At 35.2% G+C, this 27773-nt stretch overlaps 1 protein-coding gene across 27 annotated transcripts in view; it reads right to left on the bottom strand.

Annotated features, from left to right (window-relative positions):
- The window catches only part of RBFOX1 (RNA binding fox-1 homolog 1), an 853949-nt gene that overhangs the window by 41730 nt on the left and 784446 nt on the right, over positions 1-27773 (bottom strand). For 21 of the 27 annotated variants that reach the window (XM_068420323.1, XM_068420322.1, XM_068420328.1 and 18 more), the window contains 2 exons: positions 23344-23424; positions 5567-5699 (listed from right to left, as the gene is read on the bottom strand). In XM_068420323.1, coding sequence (XP_068276424.1) covers positions 5567-5699; positions 23344-23424 — 214 coding nt within the window. The remainder of the gene's footprint in view (positions 1-5566; positions 5700-23343; positions 23425-27773) is intronic. The other 6 variants (XM_068420335.1, XM_068420329.1, XM_068420343.1 and 3 more) reach the window with 1 other exon arrangement.

Below are 27773 nucleotides of genomic sequence, written 5' to 3'. Positions count from 1 at the left end.
CTTACCAGTGGAGTCAAATGTATTTGCTCATAGCACCCTTCATCAGAAGGACAAAGTGTAAACCACCAAGACCTATGTTTTGCTCTTGTGCTTTTCTTTCCATCAGTAGATTGAAAAGAAAATCCATTTGGATTTTCCAAAGGGTGATTTGCTTGGCTTATCATCCCCTTTTCTCTCTCTGAAGCTGTAGGCAAAAAACATGATAATTCTCAAAGCATGGGAAGAGACTGAATGCATCACACAAGGACCCATCTCACCACAGCTCATTTTATACTTTATATTCAAAAAATTGTCATGGCAGACAGATAAATCTTGAGTTCCTTGTAAACTAACACAGGGTCTGGAAATAGCCACATTACTGAAATCTGAATTACTTCACCCAGGAATGGATGATATGTTAATAAGCTACCTGGACGCATTAAAATAAGAACAACAAATTTGGGGGATTTATTGAGTTGTATTTTCTGATTTTATAGTGCTAAGGAAAACTCAGAGAGGAGAGAAATCTTGATTTAATAAGAAAACGTGCATCTAAATAACATCATATGTGGCAATCATTTCCTGAAATTTCTTTTTTATAAATATGAAACTGTTTTCTCAACATTATACATTTGCTTTGCACTGTTCTAGCTGCTTTGTTTTAGTCTCTGTGTCTTATAATAATTTTTTGTACTATATTAAGACAAACTCTTTACTAGTTTAGATTCCACCTTTATAATATCCCAGGAGGACTACATCTGCCTTCATCATCATTTTTCTATTCTCATCTTTCAAAAGGATTGGGTTGAATAATCTATCAATGACATGAGACAGTTCTTGACTGCACAAACCTTAGTTCAGTAACTTCATAGCAGCTGAGTATATATGGCCCTCAGCCATACACACAATCTGCACAAGTTAACATAAATAACCTACGGCAGATTAAGTGCATGGAGTGCTTGATTCAGCGTAAAAAACGGGCATTACAATCATGATTTCATTCATTGCAATAGGAATCATGGTTATAGTTCACTATTTCCCCTCCATCACAACTACAGGAAAGCACCTGAGGAACAAAAGTTCTGTTGTCTGATTGCTGGTAGGGTTGCCTTCACTGTCCTAAACCTATTTTCCAGTATTTAGTCTTGGAAATCACCTTTTATATGAAATCTTTTACATGAAGCCTTCATGAAACAAATAATACAAGAGATGCAGCTACAACCCATATTTAAAATAAACCAAAGAAAAGACTGAGAATTAAAGTAACACCTTTCAACGCTCTAATAACACAACTTTCACGGTTGTAAATACAGAACTGAAACTCTTGTATGAGGCTGTTTCAGCTTTTTAGAATGTTCTGTAATTCCAAGTTATAATTCTGTCTTTCCAGTTTCAACATTTTCTGCCATGAACAAGTTATATGATCTGCTTTGGAAAATTAATTGAGGGCATTGCTGCAGAGAACAAAGCTGGAAAACATAAATCACTATGCGCTGGCAAAACACATTTTTTTGTTCTAACAGTTGCACATACACACAAAGCACCGAGTCCAAAGTAAGAGGAAGTTTCTGTGAGCCCAAAGAAATGTATTGGAAAAACCCATAACCACTGTAGTAGACGTAGTAGCTTATTAAATTCAGAATAAGGTATTGGAAAAAAAAGCTTCTTTTTCATTTTGAAATGCTAAAAATGAAGTATTTTCCACGAGCTAATAAACAAGACACTATCTCAAGGAATTAGTGAAATGCCTCACTCACAAGTAAAGGATCCATTAATTATTTATGTAGTGCTACATATCTCATGAACATTGATTTCATTTTAAATGACACATTTTAAAGCATGTGTGCTGTTCTTTGATTTGTAAGAAAACAATGGCCTTAAACATGGCTATATTCCACAATTTTCCTCAGACCTAGCAAAGTGTGCCATGTTTGCTGTTCCCAGTAACTGTGAGGCATGGCAGAAGAGAGCCTTCCATGGGAATCACAGTAACCCGTTTTGCCTAATGACCACAAGATCTTCTAGATCTCCTTACAGCCTGGGGCGCATTGCCATTTCTTAACTTTGTTGAAAAACAGTTTCTAAGAAAAGGTCACAGTCAGTATCAAACAGGACACTAGTGAACAAGAACAAGCAAGGGGTTGGACTAGATGATCTCCAGAGGTCCCTTCCAACCCTTAACCATTCTGTGATTCTGTGAAGGGTTTTGTTACAGAGCAGGGAGTCCTGAGACAGTGCTGCTGAGATAAACACTAGTAGCAGCATGTCACACTAGTCTAAGAAATACATGTTCTTAGCTTTACAGTTTATTTCCAAATTTAAAGCAAAATGATTCCATTTCAGTTCAAAAACTTTGTAATATGTACAAGTTAAGTATGAAGATTACTTCAGATCAAGTATTATGTTTTATTTCAGTTATAAGCTTTCTAAGGTTAATGAAATAAAAGAAAATGAAAAAGGTCATTTCAAACTTTAGCTTTATATTTTACACTTACATGTGGGTTCTTTTGTAAAAAGAAAAGAAATATTTTTCTAACTAAACATTACTGGAATTTAATATAAATTTACAATTAAAATTATATCTGTCATTATACATTTTTTTTTTTAATGATTGAAAATATTTTAATATGAAACTGTTTGCTTGGTTCTAAGGCTGAGCTCCTTCCTTCAGTGAAAAATGAGAAATTGCTACTAAATGTATTGCAAAATAGCAATTCAAAGCTTTTTCCATTTCTCTTATCAACAAATGATATTCCAAGTTTGCTTCCTTCTGTAAGCTGATGCATTCTCTGTGATCTCTTTATTATCTCTGTAATTTTCCTTGACTCCTACTCCCATTGTGACTGAAAACCACATACTTATAATTTATTTTCATTAATCAAGGATTTTTTTCTGATGCAATTCCTTTTTGCTTCTTTGATAGGTCAGAGTACGTAATGGGTGAGCACAGAACAAAGCACTGCAAAGAAATTCCAAATTGTACTATTGTATCAGTGAAGTTACTAGCACAACATCTAATACACTAGGTGAAGGAAATTATTTCAGAATAAAGCTTTATTAATCCAACTATGGATCAGTGCAGAGGTATGTATTATTTCTGAACTGATCCATGAATTACAAAAGTTGGAAATTTGTTTTAAGCTTTATCATAAAGCATAGGTAGATGGATAAAATTAAACCTGAATAATACCTGAACTAAGACCTCTCTAAATTAGGACAAAGCTTACTAATTGAAAACTTTTGCAGTCAAATTGTGTTAGAAAAACATACTGACTGGCAAGGTGAGCCCTAGATTACCAAGGGTTCATCCCAGACAGCTGGAAGCCATCAGAACAATGAGATGTGACTTTGTACTGATGCAATGCATGGCTCCCTCTGAAGCCAGCTTTAAGAACAGGTCACTAAGGCAGTAGGTGAGATCTGTCCAACCTAACTGTCAAACCAGCCTGCAGAAGAATCTAAGTGCTGAGCTGACCTCTTGGAACCCAGTTCTGAAACACTGCTGAACCTGACTGCAGTGCAAAACGTCTGTATTAACTTACAACAGGAGTTCACAATGCTTATACACCTAACTTACTACCAAAAGATGCTGAAAGTAAGCAGTACAACTACATGAGAACATATATGTATTACACTTGGAAATTTAAATTCGTCCTGCTAAGTCACTGTACTAACTAAACTATAAAAATTTATAGAAGACACACAGAGCACCCACATGTGGCCCCTTAAATTAAAGCAAATGTAAGGTACTCACTGGTCTGAAAGTATTTGCTCATTTTGCAAATACTAACAAAAAATGTATTGCCCAATTCAAAAGCTGTATCACACAGTACTATACTATGGTATTATGTTTGCAACATCATGAAACTGGTAATAACCCATGTTACATATAGCACACTGTGTTCAAATTTAAGAATTTCGTTTTAAACTAAGTAGAGATAGAAAGAGTCCAATTTCTTTATATGCAGTATTCATTTCTTAGCTGAGACAGTCAGATTGAAATCAGCTCTTACAGGGCACTCTGAACTTGTTCCCATCATTGCCTGTATTAATACCTGGACTAACTCTAAAGGAGCATCTGGGTAACAGTAGGATAACTTTGGTGGGACACCATCCTTGTCTAAAGGCAACTCAGGCAATCTTCAAAAATCATGGTGACTTCCTCCAGTAGTGCTAATATTGTTTTGCTTATTAAATTAATATTATTTTGTTCATTAAACTACACAAAACGCAAATAAGAAAAAAATAGCATACACTTTTACAAAATAACCTGATTCTGTGGCATCATTTTTATATTCATTTTTAGAACACCTTATTTCTCTGAGGTGGTAACTGCCCAATGTGAAGAAATAGTCTAAGTGCCTGTCCTAAATATCCATGAAAATTTAGTTCAATGGCTGACTTAACTAGGTTTGCAAACCTGTCTAGAAAAAGACATGCCTTTTGGCTTAATAGAACAAAGGCTTCGTAAGAAACTGAGGGAAGTAGTGAAGGGCACCCATCTTCTATGGTAATGAAGCAGGAGGACAGAGTTGTAGCACAATCTTGTGCTGCAAGCTCCCTTACAAGGGGACATCCACAGCGAGAGCAGATGGGCTGTTGAGCAGGACGTTAGTGAGGGCAGACAGAACGCTCACCTACATTCGAAGACTTTGCGAACCCGTCCTGACTCTTTCTCAGAAAGATCTGGATGCTCTCCAGAGAAGCACTGGCATATGTACTTCAAATTTTTATAACAAAATGCTATTCTGATCAGGGATCTACTAAGTTTTCTGATTTTCCAGACTTCCCAGTTTCTTAATAGCTGAAAATCTTTTGACAATGTTAGGGTTTTTAAATATGATATGGAGCATACAAGACTTTTCTGTGCCAGCATTTGCAGAGCTACAGGAAAATTTGTTTCTTCCTTCTTCCCCTCAAAAATATACCTCAAAGAAAAAAAAAAACACAACCTTCTGAAATAACAGAACATTATTGAGTTTCCAGAAATTATTACTATGAATTTCTCTCCTTTGTTCCTTAGTTTACTACTCGGTTTTAGTAAACGTAGGTCACTGACAGTGAAATCTTAAGATATTATTTAAGCAAACGTACTGAGAAACAAGTGGCCCTAAGAGAAGCACCCCAAATTTCTATCATGGTGAAGATGTCAACTAGAAAAACTAAACTAACTGCAATACAAAAAAAAAAATACACCACTAAGCCTTCAGGTCCAGAGACAACTTTCAGTGGATGATTCGAAGAAAAAGAAGTTAACTCAATCCAACCTCCTTAATAACCAGATGTTTGCAATCATCAAAAATATATTTTTAGCTGAAACAATTTCTCTGTTCCAAAGCATTCAGTTTCTAAGAGCATTTACATAACAATATGTGACATCTGAAATGCTTAAGGCCACCAACCATGGCAGTACAAATTACAGTCATTTTTCAATACTCCGTGCAAGGTGCACCACTTCCAGCACTGGGATTGGCTGCATGCAGCATTGGTTTCTGTGGTGAGACACGATCAGCATGCACCACAGTCACAAAGAGCTTGTAGCCTTTGGAGTTTCATGCTAATAGATAAAAGCAGCTGATCTCCTTACCCGCCGTAGGCTGGAATTGGAGGAGGGGGGGCTGCTGCACGAAACGTGTTGTACACCGTGCGACCTCGGCCTCTTAGGTGTGCTCCTCTGTAAGCAGCAGCTGCAGTTGCAGCAGGGTAGGGAAATCCTGGCACTGTGAAAAAAAGAGGAGGAATGTAAAATATTCAGATCAACCTGGTGTTTTAAAACAAGGGTAATGTAGCAGCTTGTTTGTGCTTATATTAAAGCTTGCATGTAACCGGATGAGGGAGTCACCAAATAAGTAAATTATTAGTCTTTTAACCAGAGGCTTCATCTTTTTACACAAAATCTTTGTATGCAAACAGGAGACAGCAAACTGGGAATTTAGATGGCAGCATCACAGGTGGCTCTGATTCTCTTAGAAGACAATATTTAAAATAATGTTGACTGTTTTAGGCAACACCACTACCAGGAGACTCCCGAGGCCCAAGTCATCCAGTTCAGGCTCAAATTTATAATACCAGAGACATTGCCATTACATTGTTGGATCTATCTTCAAAAGTCAGCCCTGCTTTGACTGGAGGTGAGATGTTAGACCAGGTGACCTCCAGTGATCTAAATTATCCAGCGATTTTACCAATCGAACCAAAAGTTGATTATTAACTGGGTCTTAATTGTGTACGAAGGTTAAGACAGAGCAAGAGTTTTCTCAGATTTTGGGGGTGTACCGTGTTCATAACAGTACCCGTTATTCCCTCAAAGGCAATAGTTGCATAGTTTGGAAATATCTATCTGAATTTAGACAATACTCAGAACCCAATAGAAACAATTTAGACATATAACAAAGAAATTAGCTCATACACTTTTATATTGTCATTGCAACTAAATGCAAACATTAATTACCATTCCATGTGAGACTTAAAATATTTTAATCAGAAATTGAACAGTAATACAGTACTACTTACAGGGTTTTTTTTCTGTAAAATGTCTGTAAAACTTCTCTTCATAAACTTTTTAATTGAAAAATAAAAAAGAAACTTTCCACTTTATCTGCCAGTTTTTTAACCAATACTTCATTTCTCCCTTGTACATATACTGCTGGCCAATGTTAGAACAGGTATTCTTTGAATGAATTCATCAGTGAGACAGTGAAAATAAAATCCAGCACTGTTGGCACTCAGGTTACTTCAGTTGTGCTTCACTGTGTTGAATTTTTTTCAGTATGTAAATAAAGAGATAAAAGAAATAAATATTGCTTAGCACAGCCCTAATAAGAAGCAAGCAAATGGAAGTAATGATGTATAAAACAGTAAGTTTTTCAAGTCTGAAATACTAATTTATTTCAATCCGCATTTGTCTTTCATGTGGTTTAGCATTAAATTTTAAAAGCAACCTTGGAATTTGAAAAAGAAAATGAAAACTTCACAACTCATAGATGTTGCTGGCTGAACATATGAAGGTAAATACTGTAATTATGGTGACTTCTCCATTATTGCCTTACTACTGTGGCTTTTGGGCTTTGCTAGGTCCTTCTCAGTAACAAAACGGTTATACAGTAATTCTGCAAAGATTTATGTCTGTGATATAACATAAAACAACCTTATGGCAATACAAATAAATGAAAACAGTCTTTTAAAAAGTGCAAATACCATATTTTTATTCCTCTCTCTGTAAAAATGTGTGTCAAAATCAGAATGATGAACTTACAGAACTCAATATACTGTTGATAACTTTGCAATCAACTGCATTTAAGAAGGTTTAAAGAAATAGAGTCATGGAAAGCATTTTTTTGGGGAAAACCAAACATATATATCATATACTTGAAATTTGGATGCTGTAAGTACTATTGCATATGCAACAACATTGACTATTGAACAGTACAAATACAGTAGTGCTAGAATCATGACCTACTGCTCAAACCATGTAACTTTTGTCCTTTTCCTTTCCAAGTAAATAGTCTTGCATACAAATCAGTACAATGTGTATATGAAAATGTAAAAGATAATTTTCAGTGGACTGAAATATAAGCAAACATTATAGTAAAAAGATCTACAGGTTGTCCTGTAGTTCCTGTGATAGAGTGGCCTGTCTCCCCATATTACAGGTAAATAAAAGGTGCAATGCTCTAATGGAATTTCATAAATGGAAGTTAGCAATATATGAGAAAAACATGAGCATTGGACATCATGGCATCATTGCTCACTTCTGTCCCTTAGAGAATGTATTTGTGAACGCCACATGCTGCAGACTTTCTATCTTGGCTTAAATCAGGTGATGTACATAACATACATTTTAAATGGTCACTTTCACAACTCTAATCACATCTGTTACTTCTGTAAGAGAGATAATGAAGTGGACTAGTACTCCAGCACAGAAAGGAAGTGGCTGTTGGAGCTATGACAAAGGTCCACAATAGTGAATAACAGAGAAAATATGGGAAAAGGTGGCTCTTCACACAACCTCTAATTAAGCCACCATGGAACTTTCTGCCACTGGATGTTATGGATGTTAAAAGTTTGTATGATCGAAAAGGATGAACAAACAATTTTCTTACAGAGAAACAGTATAAAGACATCAGGTCTCCAAACTGTAGAAAGCTAACAGAGTGTTCAAAGAACTATATACCTACACACTAGCTCCAGTCTTACAACTTTTCTTTAGGCATCCAGCTTTTGCTCCTTTCCAAATACAGAGTATTGGACTAGATGGAGAACTAATCTAATCCAGTACAATTACCTTTGTTCTCAGAGTAACGTTTAGCTGCAGTCTGATTGCATTAAAAAATCACTCCTTTGCACCTAGTAGGCAGTCATTTCTAGAAGTAAGTTTCTCCAATAATTTGAGAGTTAATTCGTGCCTTTCTTAAAAATCACACAAATAATTCAAAAGAAAAAAAACCAACAAAACAGTGTTGAGAAATTTGCTTAAACAAATGGGGGAAAACGGACTTGAGAGTCTGGCCAGGAAGAACTGATATCTGAAATGGTGGATATCTTAAATGATAAAGCTGAAGGCTGGTATTCTGTAGCTAGCTTTAAAAAACTGTAGTCTTTAGGGACACTCATAAACTACCAAGATTAAGAGAAATTTCTCTGACCTAAAAGCCATTGACAAAAAAATTAATGAAGTCTGACAACCTTTGAGCAATTTGGACAACAACTTCATTTACATCTGGATCTGTAGTTCTCTACATATTGATAGGAAACAGTTTCACAAGAAAAACAGAAGCAGTGGTAAAGAAAACCAAACCAATTCAAAAAAGTCTAAGCTCAAGCAATGTAAGGTATCTAACAGTGTTGTGGGCTTGCAATACATGGTCTGGAAACTCCTGCTCCAAGATCTGTTTCAGCAATTAATTCTTTGTAATTAATATCTACATTTGGCAATATTTAAAGCAGTTGTCATCTTTCAGTGAAACACTCAGGGTCCTAGACAGTCTTTCTGCTGTAAAATGTACTGTTTGAAATTAACTCGTCAGTTCCTCCATATAGCCACACACCTTATACACATGTGTGAAGAATGGACCTATCTCTTGATTTTCAGAAGAAATGAGAAAACATAGGTCTGATGAAAACCAGCTGGAATCATGCAGAAGTTGTATGTGAGACACTGAAGATATACCTCTGTGAAAGCATGAACTCCTAATGTAGTTTGTGAGCATTTTTTTCCTTTGAATTGTACCATTCGATCCAGCTTTCACACAGACAAAATAGATATTTTGCAATAATTGAGCATTTGTCCTAAATACTCTTTATTCCTCATGGTGGTCACACCTTGGAAAGAATTACAAGAAGAGGCACTGACTTTAAATCTTGGAGAGTGAATGGTTCTCTACAAAGAAATGTCACTGGAAAAGCAGAGTGGCCCCATCAATGAACAAGTGAAAAAGAATATAAAATATTTTTTAAAAATTTTCATGAGAAGGAAGGTTTTCTCTTATGAAAGAGGAGAAAAAGCTGTTAGAGATAACAGGAAGAGTCACTTAGCCCATAAGTGTTTAGCAAATCCAGAACCCATAATGGAGGCTCAGCATTAATGGGAGATGCTAAGACAAGACAGTGATTTCTACCATTTTCAAAGGATCTGCAACATAAAGGATGTATTAGAAGGAAAAGACTGAAGTAATGTAATTGTTTTGCTATGCTTGCGTTGCATTGTCTCCTTCATAAAATCATGAAGCATAAAATGTCTAGAATAAAGCAAAACTCTAAAAAAAACTTGAAGAAGCAATTAACAGAAGGTAGAGCAATGATTTGGATTTCTGTCAGGAAGAGGATAAGACATGATGGAAACTAAGCCTGAGGAATATAGAACTAAGAGTGGCACTGCAAGGTCTTATGATAAAGTGAGGCCTAACAGTAGAGTTTATATATAAACAGAATTATATCTGTCCCAAAAAATTAAATTGGGTCTGTCTGAAAATCAGAGTATCTGAAAACAAGCCTTCTATTTCCAGGTAGTAATATTAAAAAAGATTAAGATTAGAGGTAAAATAATCAACAAGATCATGTCACCCTAGATTTGAGTTCAGCAAAAAAAAAAAAATTATGCTACCTCAGCCCAGCTGAGAAATCAGATGGTCAGGAATATGTAATAACCACAGAATTTATTTTGCTACTAACTTTTTAATATCCTCCCCCCAAAATAACCAGCAGAAATAGCACCATTAGAACACAACTGAAGAATGGACTTCATAAAAACAATTTTATGAGAAGGGCTCTCCCATCAGGAAGCATTAAGTGCTATTAACCAGCCCCAAAAGTAACAAATATAGTAGCCAGGAGGGGTGAAGATTTTAATGACTTACAGTTTGTAGGTCAACCTTCTTTAGTGCCTCAGTGCCAAACCGCTGAAACGCGGTCAGTGACAATGCTATTATAATGGGGTTGAAAACGTGTTTGACTCTCAGCAGGGAAGCATCTAAGCCCACTTGTAAGCAAAAGTACCCTAAATTTATCAAAGTAATTTGATGACTGGAATTCTTCTGATCTGTGATAGAGAAGAGGCAGATTTTTCCAACTACACATTGATGATATGAGGTGATAATATGAAGTTAAAAAAAAAAGACAGACATTTCTAAGGACTATATATAATCAAATATCAAGCCAAAGAAACAATTTACATTCTCATCTAATAGCCCCATCAATTCTATAGTTTTTCACCCAGCTATTCAAATATGAATGACACTACAACAGCACAACAAAAAAATCAGTTCCTACAGTGGAACTGCAATCTTACTTTTTCAAATTAAAAAAGAACAGTGAAAACAATATGCTATGGAAGTGCCTGACTTTGCTTAATATAATTCTCCAAATGCATACAAATCTTGTACTACAGCCTAAATGAAATTTTTTTAGGAACATTATGTTGGTAGTTTTCCTTCTTTAAATTTATTTGTTCTATTTTTATATTTAAGACGATAACGTTTTTAAAAAATGTATTATGACAATGAATATTGTCCAAAAAGTTCTCTCTTCTGGATACACTTTGTAAACATGGAAACACTGTTAGGGTATCTCTTTCGTCAAACTTCAGTTCAGAACTCAAACATGAAATCTGGTCAGCAAATTGTACCACTTAAGCAAATAAAAAGGCCTTCGGAATGAACAGGATTCATGTTAGTAGATCAGTTACATTTAGGCAACTAATGATTTTATATAGAAAACATATAAGCATGAGGAAAAGAAGAGGAATTTAATCTTTGTGTTGACAGACAAAACTTAATCAAAGCTTAATTTTTCCCAAAAGATGCAATATAAGCATTGGTTTTATTCGTTTTTTATTAAATAAACATGACAGGTAGGTGCACTTTCTAGACATCATATCTAAACATATGCCTTAAAAAACAAAGACTGAAGGAACAATGACAAAGCTTGAGTTCCCAAAAGGAGAAATATAACCTGGTAAAAAATACTTAAGGGTTATACACTGTGTTAAAGTTTTAAAGCTTTGGGATGGATGGAAGAGTAGCAGATGCAAAAAACAACAGGGGGCAGATTTTGTATCAAAGCCATAAAAATATACAGCCATTTTAATGGGCAATTATTCTTTGTATCGGTGCCGTGGTTTGAATTTGTATGAGAGTGCCATATGCCTCAAGAAAGGTGTGCCATCAAAATGGATGAACGACTCTACCTCTCATCACTGCTAATCTCTCCTTCTTTGCGCAAACTATCAGGTCATCTGCCATCAAGAGTTTTCAAATGTTTTATGTGAAGAATTTTAATGTTACATCATGTCTGAATCAGTTTATAGTTAATTTACTGCAACATAATTTAACTGTTAGAAAGGCAGGGAGACATATTTACATTATTCCCATAGTTCAGGAGAATCCCTGTTGAGGAAACACTTCAGTAGTGCTGGACAATAAATTAAAAACAAAGAGAGATAATGGGTAACATGCTGAGAAATGCTAAGCAGAATAATCTATGTGGTGTTATCAGAGATTTCAGGAACAGAATCAGGAGTTTATCCCGATGTATGCTGTGTAGTGAATTTTCACTTCATCGTAATAGTAATAAGTAGTATTAGTTGGCATTCTTTAAAAGAATTATAAAAATTGTGCTAAAGACGATGTGTGCCGATCTTTACATTTAAATACACAGTCCAAAGTACAATGCAAGTAAAATTTAAACTCTGTCACTAAAGATTTTAACATAAGAAGGATTTTAAATTTTATATATATATATATATATGGATTCTTAAAATTTGAGGGTAAAAAAATCTTTGAGTTCACAAAAAATGGCAAGCTGAAAATACATTTTTTCACCTGTCACTTTTGTGAGATGACTGTCCCTGGGATCAAGTTGTGAATTAACTGAATTCAAAGGAAATTTGCCATATATGTCAAATACAGTCACAACTGGTCACTTCCTTTTCTTTCGTCCACAATCTATTTATTTTTTGAAACACATACTTAAAATTTGTAGAACATTAATTTCCTTACTATTGTATAAAAATATATGTCACTATTAAACACGGTTGTTTAGGAATGAATAAATCTGTATTTTGGACAAACCGTTACTTATAGGACATTCTCATTTGAAATGCATTGAAAAAGAAAACAAAAATCTCTAATTAATGTACAGGTCTAATCACCATTCTCCACATGGAAGAGTAATTTTTCACTGTTCATTTGCTCAGTGTAATCTCAAAACTGACATAACAGAAAACCAATGGCCTATAAATCTGCTCTCATTTGTTTCTTTAATATTCATATTCCATTGAACTACAGCTGCTTGTTGCTGCAGTCTATTACAACATGCAAAACTGTCGATAAAAATATTATGAAAGGCAAGATGCGTTTCTTCATGGCTCTGTGTGCCATTTATTTTGAAAAAAAAAATAACAATAAACGACTCATGGATTGTCCCTTAGTTTGCTGCACACTGGGTGATTAGTGATTAATTACCTTGCTGCAAATTGACATGGCACAAGGAAATTGACACAGCTCTGATTAATTAACTTTTTATGCGAGACAGTTACTTCCAAAACACTGCACACTGTAATTGAATCCCTTTGCACAACACTACTGCAATAAGTTTCCAGTCAAATCCAAATTAGCACCAAATTTTACATAAATTTGGTGAAACTTTTTATAAAGTGTACCCTAAAAGATTACGTAAATATTTCTAGAAAGAGGACAGACAGCTGCTTTAAGACACTGTTTTCAACTATTTCATCCTCAGACACATGAAAAATAAGATGTTAGATTTTTCCATACCAAATCACCAGCATAATCAAATGCACTCAAAAAACATACACAAAATATTTCAGTAAAAACCAGCCTCCTATTTAATGTGTTTACTCTTATGATAAATTGTAGGAAGATACTAACTGTTCCAACAAAACTTGTTATTTGGTTATCTTTACCTTAAATTTGTTTCCAGACCTAAGTGATCTACTATTTCAACAATAACTTGCACATACTGAATTCGCACTTAGTTTTCTCATTATTTTAAGTATATATGGAATTATTCTTTTTCTCTGCCTTCCTTTGTTTCATCTCTTCTAATATACCAATAAACAAACCACCATTGGTTTCTATGTATATTGATACCATTATATGCCAGGAATTTATAACCTTTGGAGCAAAATCTTGATGCCAAAGCCTGGAAACCGTCTCATCTTTTTGTCTAAACTTTTTCAATGTGAGGGTGACTGAGCACTGACTCAGGTACCCAGAGAGGCTGTGGAGTCTCCATCCTTAGAGATATTCAAAAGCTGTTTGGACACGGTCCTGAGCAGCCTGCTCGAGGTTACGCTGCTTAAGCAGGAGAGGTGGACAGGTGACCTCCAGAGGTTCCTGCCAACCTCAGCGATCCTGAGATTCAGTCATTTGGTGAATCTGTGATTATCAGAAGTTCCCATATATCTCATCCTTCTTTTACTGGACTGTATATGCAGCCACCTGAATCCCTCAGACACCAAGGGATTTCTCTTAACACACAGAAAAAAATGGAGGATGCAGAGGGATAAAAAAGAACAGAGAAGATGACTGAGAATTTTTTTGTAAAGCTATGCAATTACACTAACCTACAACTTTGAATAAAAAAATGCTATAATTAGTGGTCAAATTACTTATGGTGTACTTAATAACAAAATAAGAGTACTGCACAGTTGACACTACAAAGAACACAACTAGTTGATGTACAAAGAATAGTTGACTTTTTGCAAAAGAAACAAATAACAAAGAAGAAAAAGCTCACTAGGTAAAAACAAACAACCAAGCAACTAGGACATAAAGGAAAAGAAACAGTAGAGATCAGAGAAGCCACATCTGATCTTAAAGAACAACCTTCAAATATAGATGATCAAACTGATCAATGACTTGTCTTGTGTTCCTGGTTGTTGGACATCTACAAGTCCCAAGCAAATGGATAAATTCTCCTGTGTCTAGCTAAACACCGCTCCTGAGACAAAGTAAAAAGGACATGGTTGTAGAAAACTAGATGAAGAGTCGTCCTACTATAAAGAGATGACAAAATTTAGTAATTTGAATGTTTATGAAAGTCAATTATGTGGTGACAAGAAATTCTGTCTGGATGACGCAAGGATTATTAAAACTCAACGGAATTATTACACTGTAAAAAAGAGCATTGTCAGACTGCTGTTGGGTTGGGAACAATTTAGACAGGAAGTGATTGAGGAAAAAAACAGCTATTAACCTAATCCAAGCCATACTGGAAAAAATTGTCAAAGAATCGCACCTGCAAAGAGTCATATAGATATTAAAAATCTTAATACCTCAGAAGTACTTACTATTTGTGAAAATCAGGTTGAGGAATTCTGCTGTATGCAACATAGTTTTAAGAGCCATGATTTAATAACAACTGTCACACAATGCAAGACAGAGTGACACTAAAGTAAGTCTTTATTTGAAACCAAATCTTACAGGCTAAGCTGAAAAACACAAATTTAACAACTTCACATCTGACAGACAGAATGACTTGAGATGTATGGTCAACTGTGTGTGCCCACCTACTAAAAATGAGTAAACATAGCATCTAGAATGCAAAGCTAAGGAAACATCAGAAGCCTTCATCTAGGACTCTGTGCAAAGGATTATATGTAGAATAACATCACAGATCATGATGCAAAAAAATAATAAATGAAATTCTCACTATTCATTTGCATATTGAGAGGAGTAAGTCCAAACAATCCTTTTGTCCTAACTCATTGGTTAGTCATGAGTACTGACAGTGGCCAAGTCCAAACAATCCTTTTGTCCTAACTCATTGGTTAGTCATGAGTACTGACAGTGGCCAAGTGCCATATCTCCATTAATAGGAACGCACTAAGTTAAGATACAAGAGATGCCCAACTGTCCTTGGCCAAACATGATTTTTATTATTCGAAATAAAGGACAAAGATACTCTCCATAATTTACTGCTAAAAATGTTATGCACACCTTTCCAGTCATCTCCTACTACCCAGGTGTAAGTTAAAAAAAGTCAGTGGCACATAATTCAGGATATGCCTATAAACACTTAAGTATGCTAGTTCAGACACACTGCACCATCACTAAACAGATTAGCAGGAGAATGAGTATAAACAACAAGGCACTTAAAAGCAGATTTGCAGGAGTGAAAGGAAACCCATATGTACAGATTCCGGACAACTACAATACATCTTACTGATGACTTATTAGTCTCTGTTTAAAATACTTATAGATAGAACGTAAAACAACAGTTATCCTTAAAATAATTACAAAAGGACAATATATAGTGATACAGAACACAAAAAATGCTGTAAGAATATCAGGCAGTACTACCAAAAAAGCCCAAAAGATATTCACTTTGCAATTTTAAAAGGCTGATACTTAAATCATGAATATAACATAATATCTATGACTATAATTTCACTCAGTTTTGTTAATTTTGTATTATCTTTATAACTGACTTAGAAGTCAGTGGAGTTATCCTGCATTCAGATTTCTGTAACTTTATTCAAAGCATAGTCCAATCCAATGGACCAAAACAGTGTTTAAAAGCTGTTTTAGACATTTCAACAGGAGATGACATTAATATTTTTCTCTAGAAGCGACACATGATTTTTCAACATTTTACACTTCTATACGTGGGGGAAAAATAATGGAAAGCAATTAGTAAACTTCCCTTCCTACTTATTATTATCTTCTTTATTTAAACTTTCATGTAAACCCACTGTATTTTAACATACAGACAAGGAAGGGCACTTTTCACATTATTCATGGGTTACTACCAGGTCATTCTCTTTATTTCATAAATAAAGAGAATTAATTAATTCAAGAAGCACATTAAAAGATAGTTTGACTCTTAAATGTTCAGTAATGAGATTTTTGTAGCCTAGAAATTATATGTGTGATTGGTCTACTCAAATGTATGGACATTTCCCTTTGGGCAGGATTGTTGTACTGTTTCATTCATGAATCTCAGTCCTATAGTGGTTAAATTGGCTTAATCACAGAACTCCTTTGCAGGGGTAATCTATCTTTTTTCTATGACACAATAAAAACCAGACAAAAACACAAACACGTAAATGCAATCTACTAATATATATTTCCATTGTGATGAAGTGACCTGTCATTCCATTTCAGTTTAAGAGAAAACAGATCAATTAAAAATTTAGTTTGCAGAAACCTCTTATATTTAATTCACAAATACTGTAACATAGACAAATTACTTATACCATATGAATACTCATTCTTTAAACTGTTCCTGACCCATATACCAATTCCAAATGGCCAGCTTACTAAACAGTCTCTCCCTTACCAATAACAGTAAAATCACAACAAATAAAGTAATAAAAACTACAGCAATAAAATCAGAACAAATTAATCATTGTTGTCAGTACAGTAAAGGGTATGTCCATTTGGATTTAATATGGTCAATCGTGTCTTACATACAAAACCCAGAAAATTATATACCAAATGCCAGGAGCACCTACACTTCAGTTGCTTGGAGTCTCAGGATAATGCTATAAGAGGACTATCATTACAATATATTTTTAAGGTAATTACATACATGCAACAGATTAAACCTGACAAAATCAACTGAACCAAGGTTTCTAAACTGAATGTTTCCACTAATGATTCTGCTCAGAAGTGCACTTTAAATCACCTTTTGAAAATTTTTATTTTCCCCATGTAATCTTCTTGGTACTGGAAATATCACAGAATATAATGTAAATGTCAAAGGTCTTACTCCAATCCATTAGTAATGCCACAGAAAAATAAAACCTGGAATGTCTTCATGGAAACAAGAAACATGAAAATAGTTTCATACAGTATTTTTTAGGTACTTTACTAATATTCCTAAGCCAAGTAACCTACTTCTAAGTGAGGATATTCAACAGACATATTGAATAGACAGGCTTTACCTAATTTTCATTTCTGTAGCAAAATGAGTCCTCAAATGCACTAAATCCTACTATTGGATGCGGTATTTATACTTAGTATTCATGATTTTCTGCATTTATTCCATGCATATCAACAAAGTCCTGAACTATCCTCCACCTATGAATCAAAACAAAACACTCACAGGAAAAAAAATCTGTTAAAAAATATTACTTGTGTCTGTCATACATAACTTGATAAGTTTTTAAAAGAGAACATATATAAAAAGCAAAATTCCCATATCATGTAGTTAATACTTAAAGCTTCTGCTATAGATTTTCCTTCTCTCCTGGCATATAACGCATAACTTTGGATCAGTAGGATTGTTAGGATAATTTCGGAACATTTCTAATGCCTGCTCTGAAGTAATGGAATGTAGTTTCCTGATTTGCTTTAAAAGAAATTAAGCATTAAAAATATTTATTGTCAAAAATATTACAGGACCAAAGGTTTCCAGGGAATTTTCTGAAAGAACTGCCTTCCCACCTTTCAAAAACATCTCATCTTTGCCTTGTTGTTTTCTGGTTGCTCATAAGCTAAAATCCCAGGGCAACATAGTTTATTGTTTTAATATCTGTCTGACGTGAAGCAAAAGTATTCTCTGGTGAGTGCTTATCTGTCATATGTACTTCTGTGAAAGGAATATCAAGACAAATAAGATGTTCTAGGGCATATCATGGGATTATGAATTTGGCACTGACTAAATTCTGTTTAAAAATAGTTGAAATGATGAATACAAAAATATCTACACTGATATTTTGAGGATGGGAACCTGAAGAGCATTGGGTTTTAAATATTTTAATTATAAAGGGTTTATATTATTTTAGTATGAATAGAGAATAAACACTCAAGTCTGTAGACGGGACAAACAAAATCAGAGGAAAAAATACTCATAATTAAAACAGTTAAAACGTAAAATTCTATTCTATTAATACAATGGACGGTGAACTTTGTATTAATTAAATTCAATGTAATGGCATTTTCTATATTGAAATGAATAACCAGTGATCTGGAAATTCATTTAGACCATTAGGTTAATTACAGAAACTGATGGAAGTTTTATCAGACAATTACAATTAAAGAACACGAACAACGTGGGACAGATTTATAAGCATTTGTACCACCTCAATCATTTTTGCTGAATACCACCACCACTTCTTCCAAAACTGTAATCAATATATCAATTAAAAAATGGACCATCAACTTCATTTGCCCTTGAGTACGATAAAATAAAATAAATTAATATCTGATTTCTGCATTTTCATATTTTTCTTTTAGTTCTATCACTTTATTGCAACATGAAAGATTTATTTATTTTTAATAAAAAATGAAAATTTATGGAAAAAGATCACATATATTTTGGAGCTGATAACCATGCTTACTGAAGATGAAACAGCTCCCATTTAGAAAATGTAAGCTAAAACTGACATCAGTTTAAAAATGTCCTCATTGAAGTCAGGAAAAATTCTCTTTTATGGGCATGCAAAACATTTGGGAAATATAGGCACTCATCTGCACATCATTCTGAACATGTAGCAATTTACTATTTTACCATATATATTAGCTGTTCAGTCCAGTGAACTGTCCCTTTAATACATGCTCAGAAAAATCTACTAGTAGCTACATACCTGATAACTCGAGTATCTTTGTTTTTACTTGGAGCTAAAATAAAACTTAAAAGTTACACAGATCAAAGTTCTGATTTAGAGAGTGAAATATACGTAACTGCCTTTGAACTTCTACTAAAATTTGTAATCTCTCTCCCATTGCCTTCCATGGGACCTGGGTATGCCCAACTGTGAATTTTTGAAAACTGTGACGCACAGCTCTAGGCTGGCTTCCTCGCTACACCAGCAGACCCAGTGAGCCCGAGAACATTGATTAGCCATTCCAGAGCACAAAGTTTTCTGCTGGCAGGTGCATCTCCTTTTCCATCCCCTGCCATGAAATGGCCAGGGGAGGTAATCAAGAAAACAGAGCCAGGCTCTTCATAGAGGCACACAGTGGGAAGACAACAGACAACAACCGTAACTTGAAAGAAGAGAGGTTTCCAGTGTTAGGACATTCAAGCGTTGGAACAGATGATCCACAAAAGTTGTGCCCTCTCTGTCCTTAAAGCTGCCCTGTGCAACCTGGTCCTTCTAACCTGAATTATCCTACGATTCTATGGCTTCATGTCTTCCTTCTTTCTTGTGGCTTTCTTGAGCCTTCCTTGTGGCTCTCATTAACTTCTATTTCATTCACATTTTCAGGCACTTCTACGTTATAGGAAAATGGGGAAATAGGGACTAAACTGTTTTTAAAAGTCCTTGCATAAATTCCGATTAGTATTTTTGCCTTTTTTAACCATACCTACCCAGCTATATTACTGTCTTTTGAAGAACAGTGCCACAGATAATTCAGTGACAGAAATTTTTTCTTCTTTTAAATCTTCCTTTTGTCCAGCAGGGTCTTAATATTCCCATGGATCCTATTCTTGAGTGGCTTCGATTCAGAAAAGTTCCAAAATTTTTCTTGATACATTTCTTATTTAAAAGTAGATAAAAATTTCTTCAGAATTTAAAAATTTCCTGTGGAAGAAACTAGACTAAAGAAGCGGGGGCAAAAAGAGACTTTCAGTTACGTGCAGCCAAACTGTTTGATTCACTAAGTTTCAATGAGATACCATGGGGCCTTCAGGAAGCTCCCGGTGAATGCTTACTTACTTGCCGGGACTTGGTGTACTCTACTCTTTACCTTCTGGATATATCTCCTTCCAATACTTGTCTACATTCTGCATTAGGGTGATGAAGATGGATTTAACTGAAATCAGTTGTATTAGTTCTGTCCTTGAGATGCCGACGCTATGGGAATCTGCAGCAGGCAAGGTGAGACCATGAGCTTCCTTCCTTTGGTTTTGTCAGTAAAGCAAAATCTGTCCCACCAAGGGATGTGAACACATTTGCATGCTGAAACTATGCTTTCTACATAACAAATTATCTATTCCCAGAATAGATGTGCAAATGAAAAACGGATCCAGGTCCCATCTTCTCCTCAGCATAAGAGAACAGATGAGGCATGAGAGACTATTGCTACTGATTTGTTCCACTGCTTGCAGAAGAAACAGCTCATTTCTTTCTGTATTATGCGAAGGGCCAGAAGTGATGGAAGGAAGCAGAGCCATGTTTCCACCTCCTGACATATTCAGAGGTGTAACTAATCACTGTACTGGGAAATGTACAATGTGATACATAAAATATATCCTGGAGAAGTAAAACATCAGAAGGGAAAGAGTAGCTCCAAGAAATGCACTCTTCTTTCTGGCTAGCCAAAAAAATGGGGTAAAAGTGTTCAGAGTCATCAGAGACTAGTAGTGACCAACACAATTAGAAGACTAAAAGTTAAGTGATAAGTAAAGCTAGCCAAATTAAGAAAAACCTATTTTACAACCATGTTTCAGTCCTTCATTCCTTATAGAATATAACTCAGGAGCAAAATACAAACAGTCAAGTTAAAGAAAACAACATTTCTAAAAATGGGGACTATCCTCTTCCAAATATCTGAAAAATCCTAAACGCCATTAGCACTTAATGAACTCCAAACCTCTCAGACGGCTTTAAAAATCTCAGCTGACTCTTTCCCTTCTGTTAAAAAAATCACAAATTTAAAACCTCTTAATTCTTACATTGTAAGTTGTTCTGAAATATTACATGGTTACAATACTGGCAGTAAGAGAATAAACGATTAACAAATTATTGAAAGATGAAGGCTGCAATATTGTTGTCTACATGGAATGACAATAGTAAAAGTATTAGTCTCCTAGATATTAATGTTGACTTATCAGTTACCATTTCAATATTACAAATGTGCATAAAGAATGGGAGTATAGAAGATCTTTAAAACAATAAAAGAAAGGAAATGAGACAAAACTTGAGCTTCATTTCTATTCGCCTCTTAGCAGAATTTCCTATAGAAGTGGAACTATTTCACACCTTTATTGAAAGTTTTGTAATAAGGAGAAATAAAAAACCTAATTACAATCATTAGTAATTGTAGTAATTTTGTATTACTAGGAGTCGTGACCCTGTAGGGGAAACTACATTTTGGCAATATGAAATACTATACATAATAAAAGAAAAATCATGACTTGCAGACACAGAGATTCAACAAAAGTGTAATAATTTCTACTGCAAGGGCTACTAGCAATCTCTGCTATGAAACTGTGTATTACACATTGCCCAGTGGGAGGCAGATAGGCAAAGTCTCTTTCCTTATGTATTTGGCATAATTGAAAACAAACAGGTGTTTGTTAGGATATCATTATTCAAGGAGCACCGCTGCAAAATAAGATTTTTCAAAGGGACTGACTCATGAGACATAACGGAAACACTGAAGTATAGAGCTTAGCTAGCTATACAACGACTAGCTAGGGATTTAATAAGAGTGGAAATACTGTATGCTGTAAACAGCAACCCCAGAAATAAATTTCCTAGGACAGAAGTCAGTGAGACAATAGGAAGGAACAAGGTAAACTTAAGAAAGGCTTTATTTAGAGTAATTTCCAGAAAATAAAAACAAACACTGTCCCCCCAACACCACTCCAAAAGAAGCTCCCTAGCAGTGAAATGAATGAAATGTTTGGATAGTTTTCTAGGAAAATAATTTTAGTTAAAGATTGGTATTTCAGTCAAAAGACTGGTGTTTCAGTCAAAAAGGAATAGTGCACTAAAAATGTACTACAGGGAACACTGATTTAGACAGTAAGCATGTTATTACAAGGATTAAAAAAAAACACTGCTTGGGAAGGTGACATAGTACAACGTATTCTTGGAGCATCTGGATGCAAATGCAGATTTAATTGATAGTTTCAGTTCCAATTTAAAACACTTTATATATTGTGTTAGTTCACCATGTATTTGTAGGCTCCTGATTTAAAACTAGATCCCATATTTATACTGTAAAAGCAGCAGCTCTAGGGATGATTTTCACAGCCTTTGACATAAGAGAGTTACATGACTGTAGAGATGATCACTATGGAACTCTTGTCCTCATTACTCGTTTTAATTAATAAAAGAAATTAATTATTTTAGTAGTCTAGGTAAGCTTTAAAAGGGCAGAATTGCATTCTAAATTGAATACAATCTTCATAAAGAGCATATCCGATAATGTTGTTAAATCATTCAATGTAAAATATTTTCTTTACAGAGGACTGCTACGAACACATAGCAAATGCTGCTGTTCACCCTAATTCAGCAAGCAGCAATTATTACTGTTTCATTCAGCTAGAGGCTTCTTCATCTGACTAGATTTCAGAATGAGCATCAGTGGTACCACTGATATGGTCTAAACACTCTCAGAAGAATCGGTTCCACTTCTGCTGCAGAATTTTACAGGAGACATTCCTACTCCAAAATTTTGTACAGAAAAACAACTGATGGCAGCATCTATCATTTCAGCATGCCTTTGCTATTTTTATTAGGGCAGCCTTTTATAATTCAAAATACCCATTTGCACCCAGTCTTTTTCCTTTGTAAAAGAAGACTTCATATCTATTTTCTTCCCGACACAATCAAATGGTGGCATGATATGAGACTTCTTGTTTATTAAATCAAAGTCATGACCAGGAAGGAAAAAGAAACACAACTTCATCTTCTACACAAAATGCAGAGTGCGCAACAGTACAGGATTTCAAAAAAATGTCAGTGTTACTGTAGAACTTTTGACCGTTTTGACCTGTAGAACAGTGCAATATAGGCCATCTATTTTTTTAAAATAAAATATACTTTGAGGATAAAGATGCAACTAAAACCACTGAATTATCTGTTGACATTACTTACACACATTTATAAATACCATATTTACAAGAGCTATTGGGAAAGTTTACAGCTTTAGGGGGCTTAATTCACATTAATGTGCTTTTGTCACAAAACAAAACAAAACAAGAGCCGTAACACTAGCTTACTTGTGGATGTGTATACTAGTGAACTGGGGGCACTGTACACGGGAGATCCCTCCTGGTTTGCCTGGCACAGCAGCACCCTGCCTACAAGAAAGAGAGAGAGAGTGGTATCTGGTTTTGGAACACTCGAACTAAACCTCAATTTTTATCTCAAAACAGAAATAAAGTCATAACCGGAGCAGTGAAGCAGGGGCAGTTTTTGTCATTTGACTTCAAAACAGAAAGAGCCCCAATAAACATGAACAATTTTACATTTGAAAAAGCAAAACACACACATCCCCCAAGATACAAACACCCTTTTTATCCCATGGGGAAGCTGGCGCACGCCCCGAGCCCCTGCAGCGCACACCAGTCCCTCACCCAGCCGCTCTCTCCCTCTGCCCTGTCCCCTGGAACAGAAGCTGCCTGGTCAGCTCTGCTGCTAACGGGAGCACCCAGCCCGCCCGCACCACCCAGCTACTCCCTTCCCATCTCCCTGACTTCGGCTGAAACGAGAGGCTGAGGCTACTCAAGCAAACACAGCAGATAAAGCAGTCTGCAAAGCTCCCACAGACAGACATTAGGCCAAGTACAACCTCAGTTCTATCACTTAAATTAACACTGGTGCAAGTGAAATTGAAATATTACTAATACATGTGAAGATTTCAGTATTATTTGCTCAAATGAGAAATGCATCAACATAAGCTACTTTCCAGTATATAACCTGGATTCAGGATTAAGAACAAAACCAAGTAAAAGAAATGAAACGATTTTTTAAAAGGGAAAAAAAAAAGTAAAAGTAATAACCAAATCAATTTAAAACAACACTTTAGCAATGCATGTTCATTTTGAACAAAAGACAGAAGTTCAGGCTTATTTCCTGTTTTTTTTTAATAATGAAATTAAATAAAATGCCTTACTATTTCAATATCTTTCTTAAAATTATATTTTAGCAGTCTTAGTTGAATATTGATTAGAGGTAGAAACAACTATACTTTCACACTAGGAAGAAAACTTCTGCACTTCTGGAATACAGTCCACCAGGAAGAGCAGGATGTTTTGCAGATATATGTGTGTATATCTGTATGTACACATAAAATTATATATGTACGTACACTGACATACTTCAAGCTCTCAGGATTTGTGACTCATGCCATTTCAAAAATATTACATTTACATCAAGGTTTGTGAGACTTTAGTTGTGCATTGACTTATAAGCAATGTAACTCAACAGAGTTGAGTCAAATGTTTGGAAAGATAACATTAATTACAAAAACGGTAGACATGTTTTCCAGATAGTATTACAGGAGCAATTCTCAACTTACATTCAGTTACCAGACCAGAGTTCTTTCAAAAAATGTTTTTAAAAAATTTCTGTCATTAACGAGTTCTTTCATTATTGCTTGCAGCTGTCAGTTGAAGTAGAAATACAGGAAATACTGAAGGAAAATAATTCTTGTAATTTATGCAATTTAGCTAAGACTGTGAGCACTGGCAATCTCATGAAATATTATGCTTCTGACCTTCCTGGACAATAGCATACCCTTAACTAACAGAATGTGGAGATGCTTGCTTTTTCCCAGCCAGCCACTACCAATCTGAAAGATAAAACAAGCTAAGAACTTTTTTTTCCTTACTTTAAGACAGCATATGGTTGACTATATCGGTATATATCTCTCTCAGCCATCCAAAAAAATCCCCAACTGGAAGATGTTAAATGCACACATAGCTATTGAGATCCTAATGGCAAGCATCATTTTCAGGCTAGTAAGATAATCAAGACCTATCGACACACTTGTCACTAGGAAGGTGCACATTGGAATAGGGATGTATTTAACACCACAGGTGCTTCGAAACTAGTGCTACTACATAAGCCTGAAAATGAAAGTGAGGTGAAGGCATAGAGGCATTCAATCAGCTGAGTGAAATGTGGAAAGGAATTATTAAAATCAGTAGTTTTCATTAGGTTTTAAGAATAATGTAGCTATAATTATTTCAAGTTTATTTAGTAAATATATAAAGGTTTATAGAAACTGAAGATTATTGTTTATTCATATTATTCAATACAAATTCCAGATGATACTTTGCTTGTTCCATGGTCCATAGGTATTTTCCTGTTCTTTGCAGCTAACATTCTTACGTTTTTTCTGATTTCATCTCACACAAATCTAATTTTCCCTACTCGAGTCTTCTAATTTCTAATGAAACTACTTCAGAACAGATGCTTTTTTCATCCTTGCTATTAGAGTGTATTTAATTTGTTGCATAGAGCTTTCTAATTATATTTTGACAATCTGCCTTCGAATTTGTACATAAAACTAATACTAATATCTAAAACACTATTATTAGGTTTTGTTAGAAAAATATGGAACTTTTAAAATCTATGTGAGAAAAAAATTATTTCTGCTGCATCTAATTTTGGTATTAAAATATTTAAATTGTAATTAATACAACTGGGGAAGGATTAAATTATTAACAATAAGATCTTTTGGATAAACTTCAGAACATTGAAACAATCTATAAATTCCCTAAAGGAAAAAAAAAAAAATTTCCTCTAGAATACTAAATTGCATGACAGAAGAAAGGGTGGGGTTTTGTTTAAGAAAGAGGATGTTTACGCAAAGTTCTTGATATTTCTGTTCCAACTGTAATTTAATAATATCATGGAGCTGACGAACTTCAAAAAATTACAGTCATGCAAGAGTTCCTCTTTAATTCTGCAATGCCTTCTGTACCAGCATATGTAAGGCTGATACTTTCTCACTAAGAACAATCTGCATGCTTTTTTGCTTTTCTCTAATATAAGCATCTACTTGTTTGGTCACAGCAGACATGTGACCAGCGATACAGGATTTTGGAGATCATCAGCAGAAAGCCCCTCCTGACTCACTCTGTCAGAAGGACCAGAAAAAATATTCGCATCTGTACCTGAAGAATGTATTCACTGCAGGCACACAGGAGAGCTTCGGACAGAGCAGGGGCAGCAGGGAAACTGAGGCAGCCATGCTCCTAGATGTAACGGCGGGGAGGAGTCTGCGGCGGCTGAGCAAGCCCAGGGGATGTGCCGCACACAACAGGGCACGGTGGTGTCAGCCGAGCGCTGACGGAGGAGAGCAGAGGTCCCCCCAGACTGATCCACCCCTGGCTACACGCTGGCAGCACGGACAACAACACACTTTTCAAGACCAAAAATTATTCCCACTCAGACTTCTCTTCCTCCAACATTTTCTCCTACAGTCCATGATTAAGAACGCACTGTTCGATTAGGTCCTTTGTTGAAGCACTATAGTTATTTTGAGAAAATAATTACTCTAAAAACATTCAGGTCTGTGAGGAAAATGATGTGAAGTCAATATTTTTAGAATATCAAAAATTCAGTTCCCAGTGGTTCCAAGATATTTAACTAGAAGTATTTTTCTAATTTTTTCATACTTTCAGAAATAAGTTTTTATATATAGTTCTTATTTACATGATTCATATAGATTAATCTACAGAGCGTAAGTGGAAATACCAGTGTAGTAGCGATGATGCACAAACTACTCACTGGCTCATACATGACATATGACAAAGTTCATTTATTTCTCAAATACTCAGGTAGCTAAGAAGTAGCACCTGGGATCAACAACAAGAGGACTTTCCAGTAAATTATAAAGGATTTTAAATCACTTCTGTTAAAGACAGCTTTTAGGTCTAACTGGAACCATTGTGTAGCCAGCACTACAGACAGCTTAAAAGTAAAAATCTGGAATAAGTTTAAAAGAATTTGCACAACCAGTTGGAATCTTTTATGGCATCCTTTGTGGAAGTATAAATTGAAATATTTTCAGCAGAAGAAAATTCATACCATTAGTTAAAATTACACCGCTGATGTAAAATTAACAGTGTTGCAAGGCCTTGATCATGGGAATAGCTCTCGCCTGTCACAGGAGGTAGATGAAACTTTTAGAAACCTTCACTACCAGAACTGTATGAAGTTGACATACCGTTACCGAGAACCTGAGTTTACAATGCGTCACCTCCCAGTATAGATGCCTTTAGTACCTTTGCTCACGAAAAAAAGTTTCCAATTTACCATGCTGTTATTTATTCCCCCAGAATTTTGGGGGATTTATGAAAGGGAAGAGGACAGAAGTTGCACCATAGTACTCTGTTAGATTCCAGGGCAAAACCCCAGCAAGCTACTAAGTGAGACAAAGGGGAAAAACTGATTTCCTACTTTCACTCTGGGAATCCTAAAAAATCACAGCTTCATATACAGCTCTTCAGACAGCTCCGAAGATGACAGTGGTACTGAGTTCTATATAGGGTACAACTACCTCCATCACAACAAGAGGGTAATCACATAAGCATTTTCAGTGGCAGAAATTAATGAAGTCAATATCCAGGGCTGGTCTACATGGGGTGTTAGTGCACAGGTAGCTAAAATCAGAATTTATAATACAGGAACTAAGGAG

This window comes from Nyctibius grandis, chromosome 30, assembly GCF_013368605.1.
Source record: "Nyctibius grandis isolate bNycGra1 chromosome 30, bNycGra1.pri, whole genome shotgun sequence".
In the NCBI taxonomy this organism is placed as follows: domain Eukaryota; kingdom Metazoa; phylum Chordata; class Aves; order Nyctibiiformes; family Nyctibiidae; genus Nyctibius; species Nyctibius grandis.
Note: the sequence above shows the minus strand (reverse complement) of the source record. Positions and strands in the feature narration are given on the sequence as shown.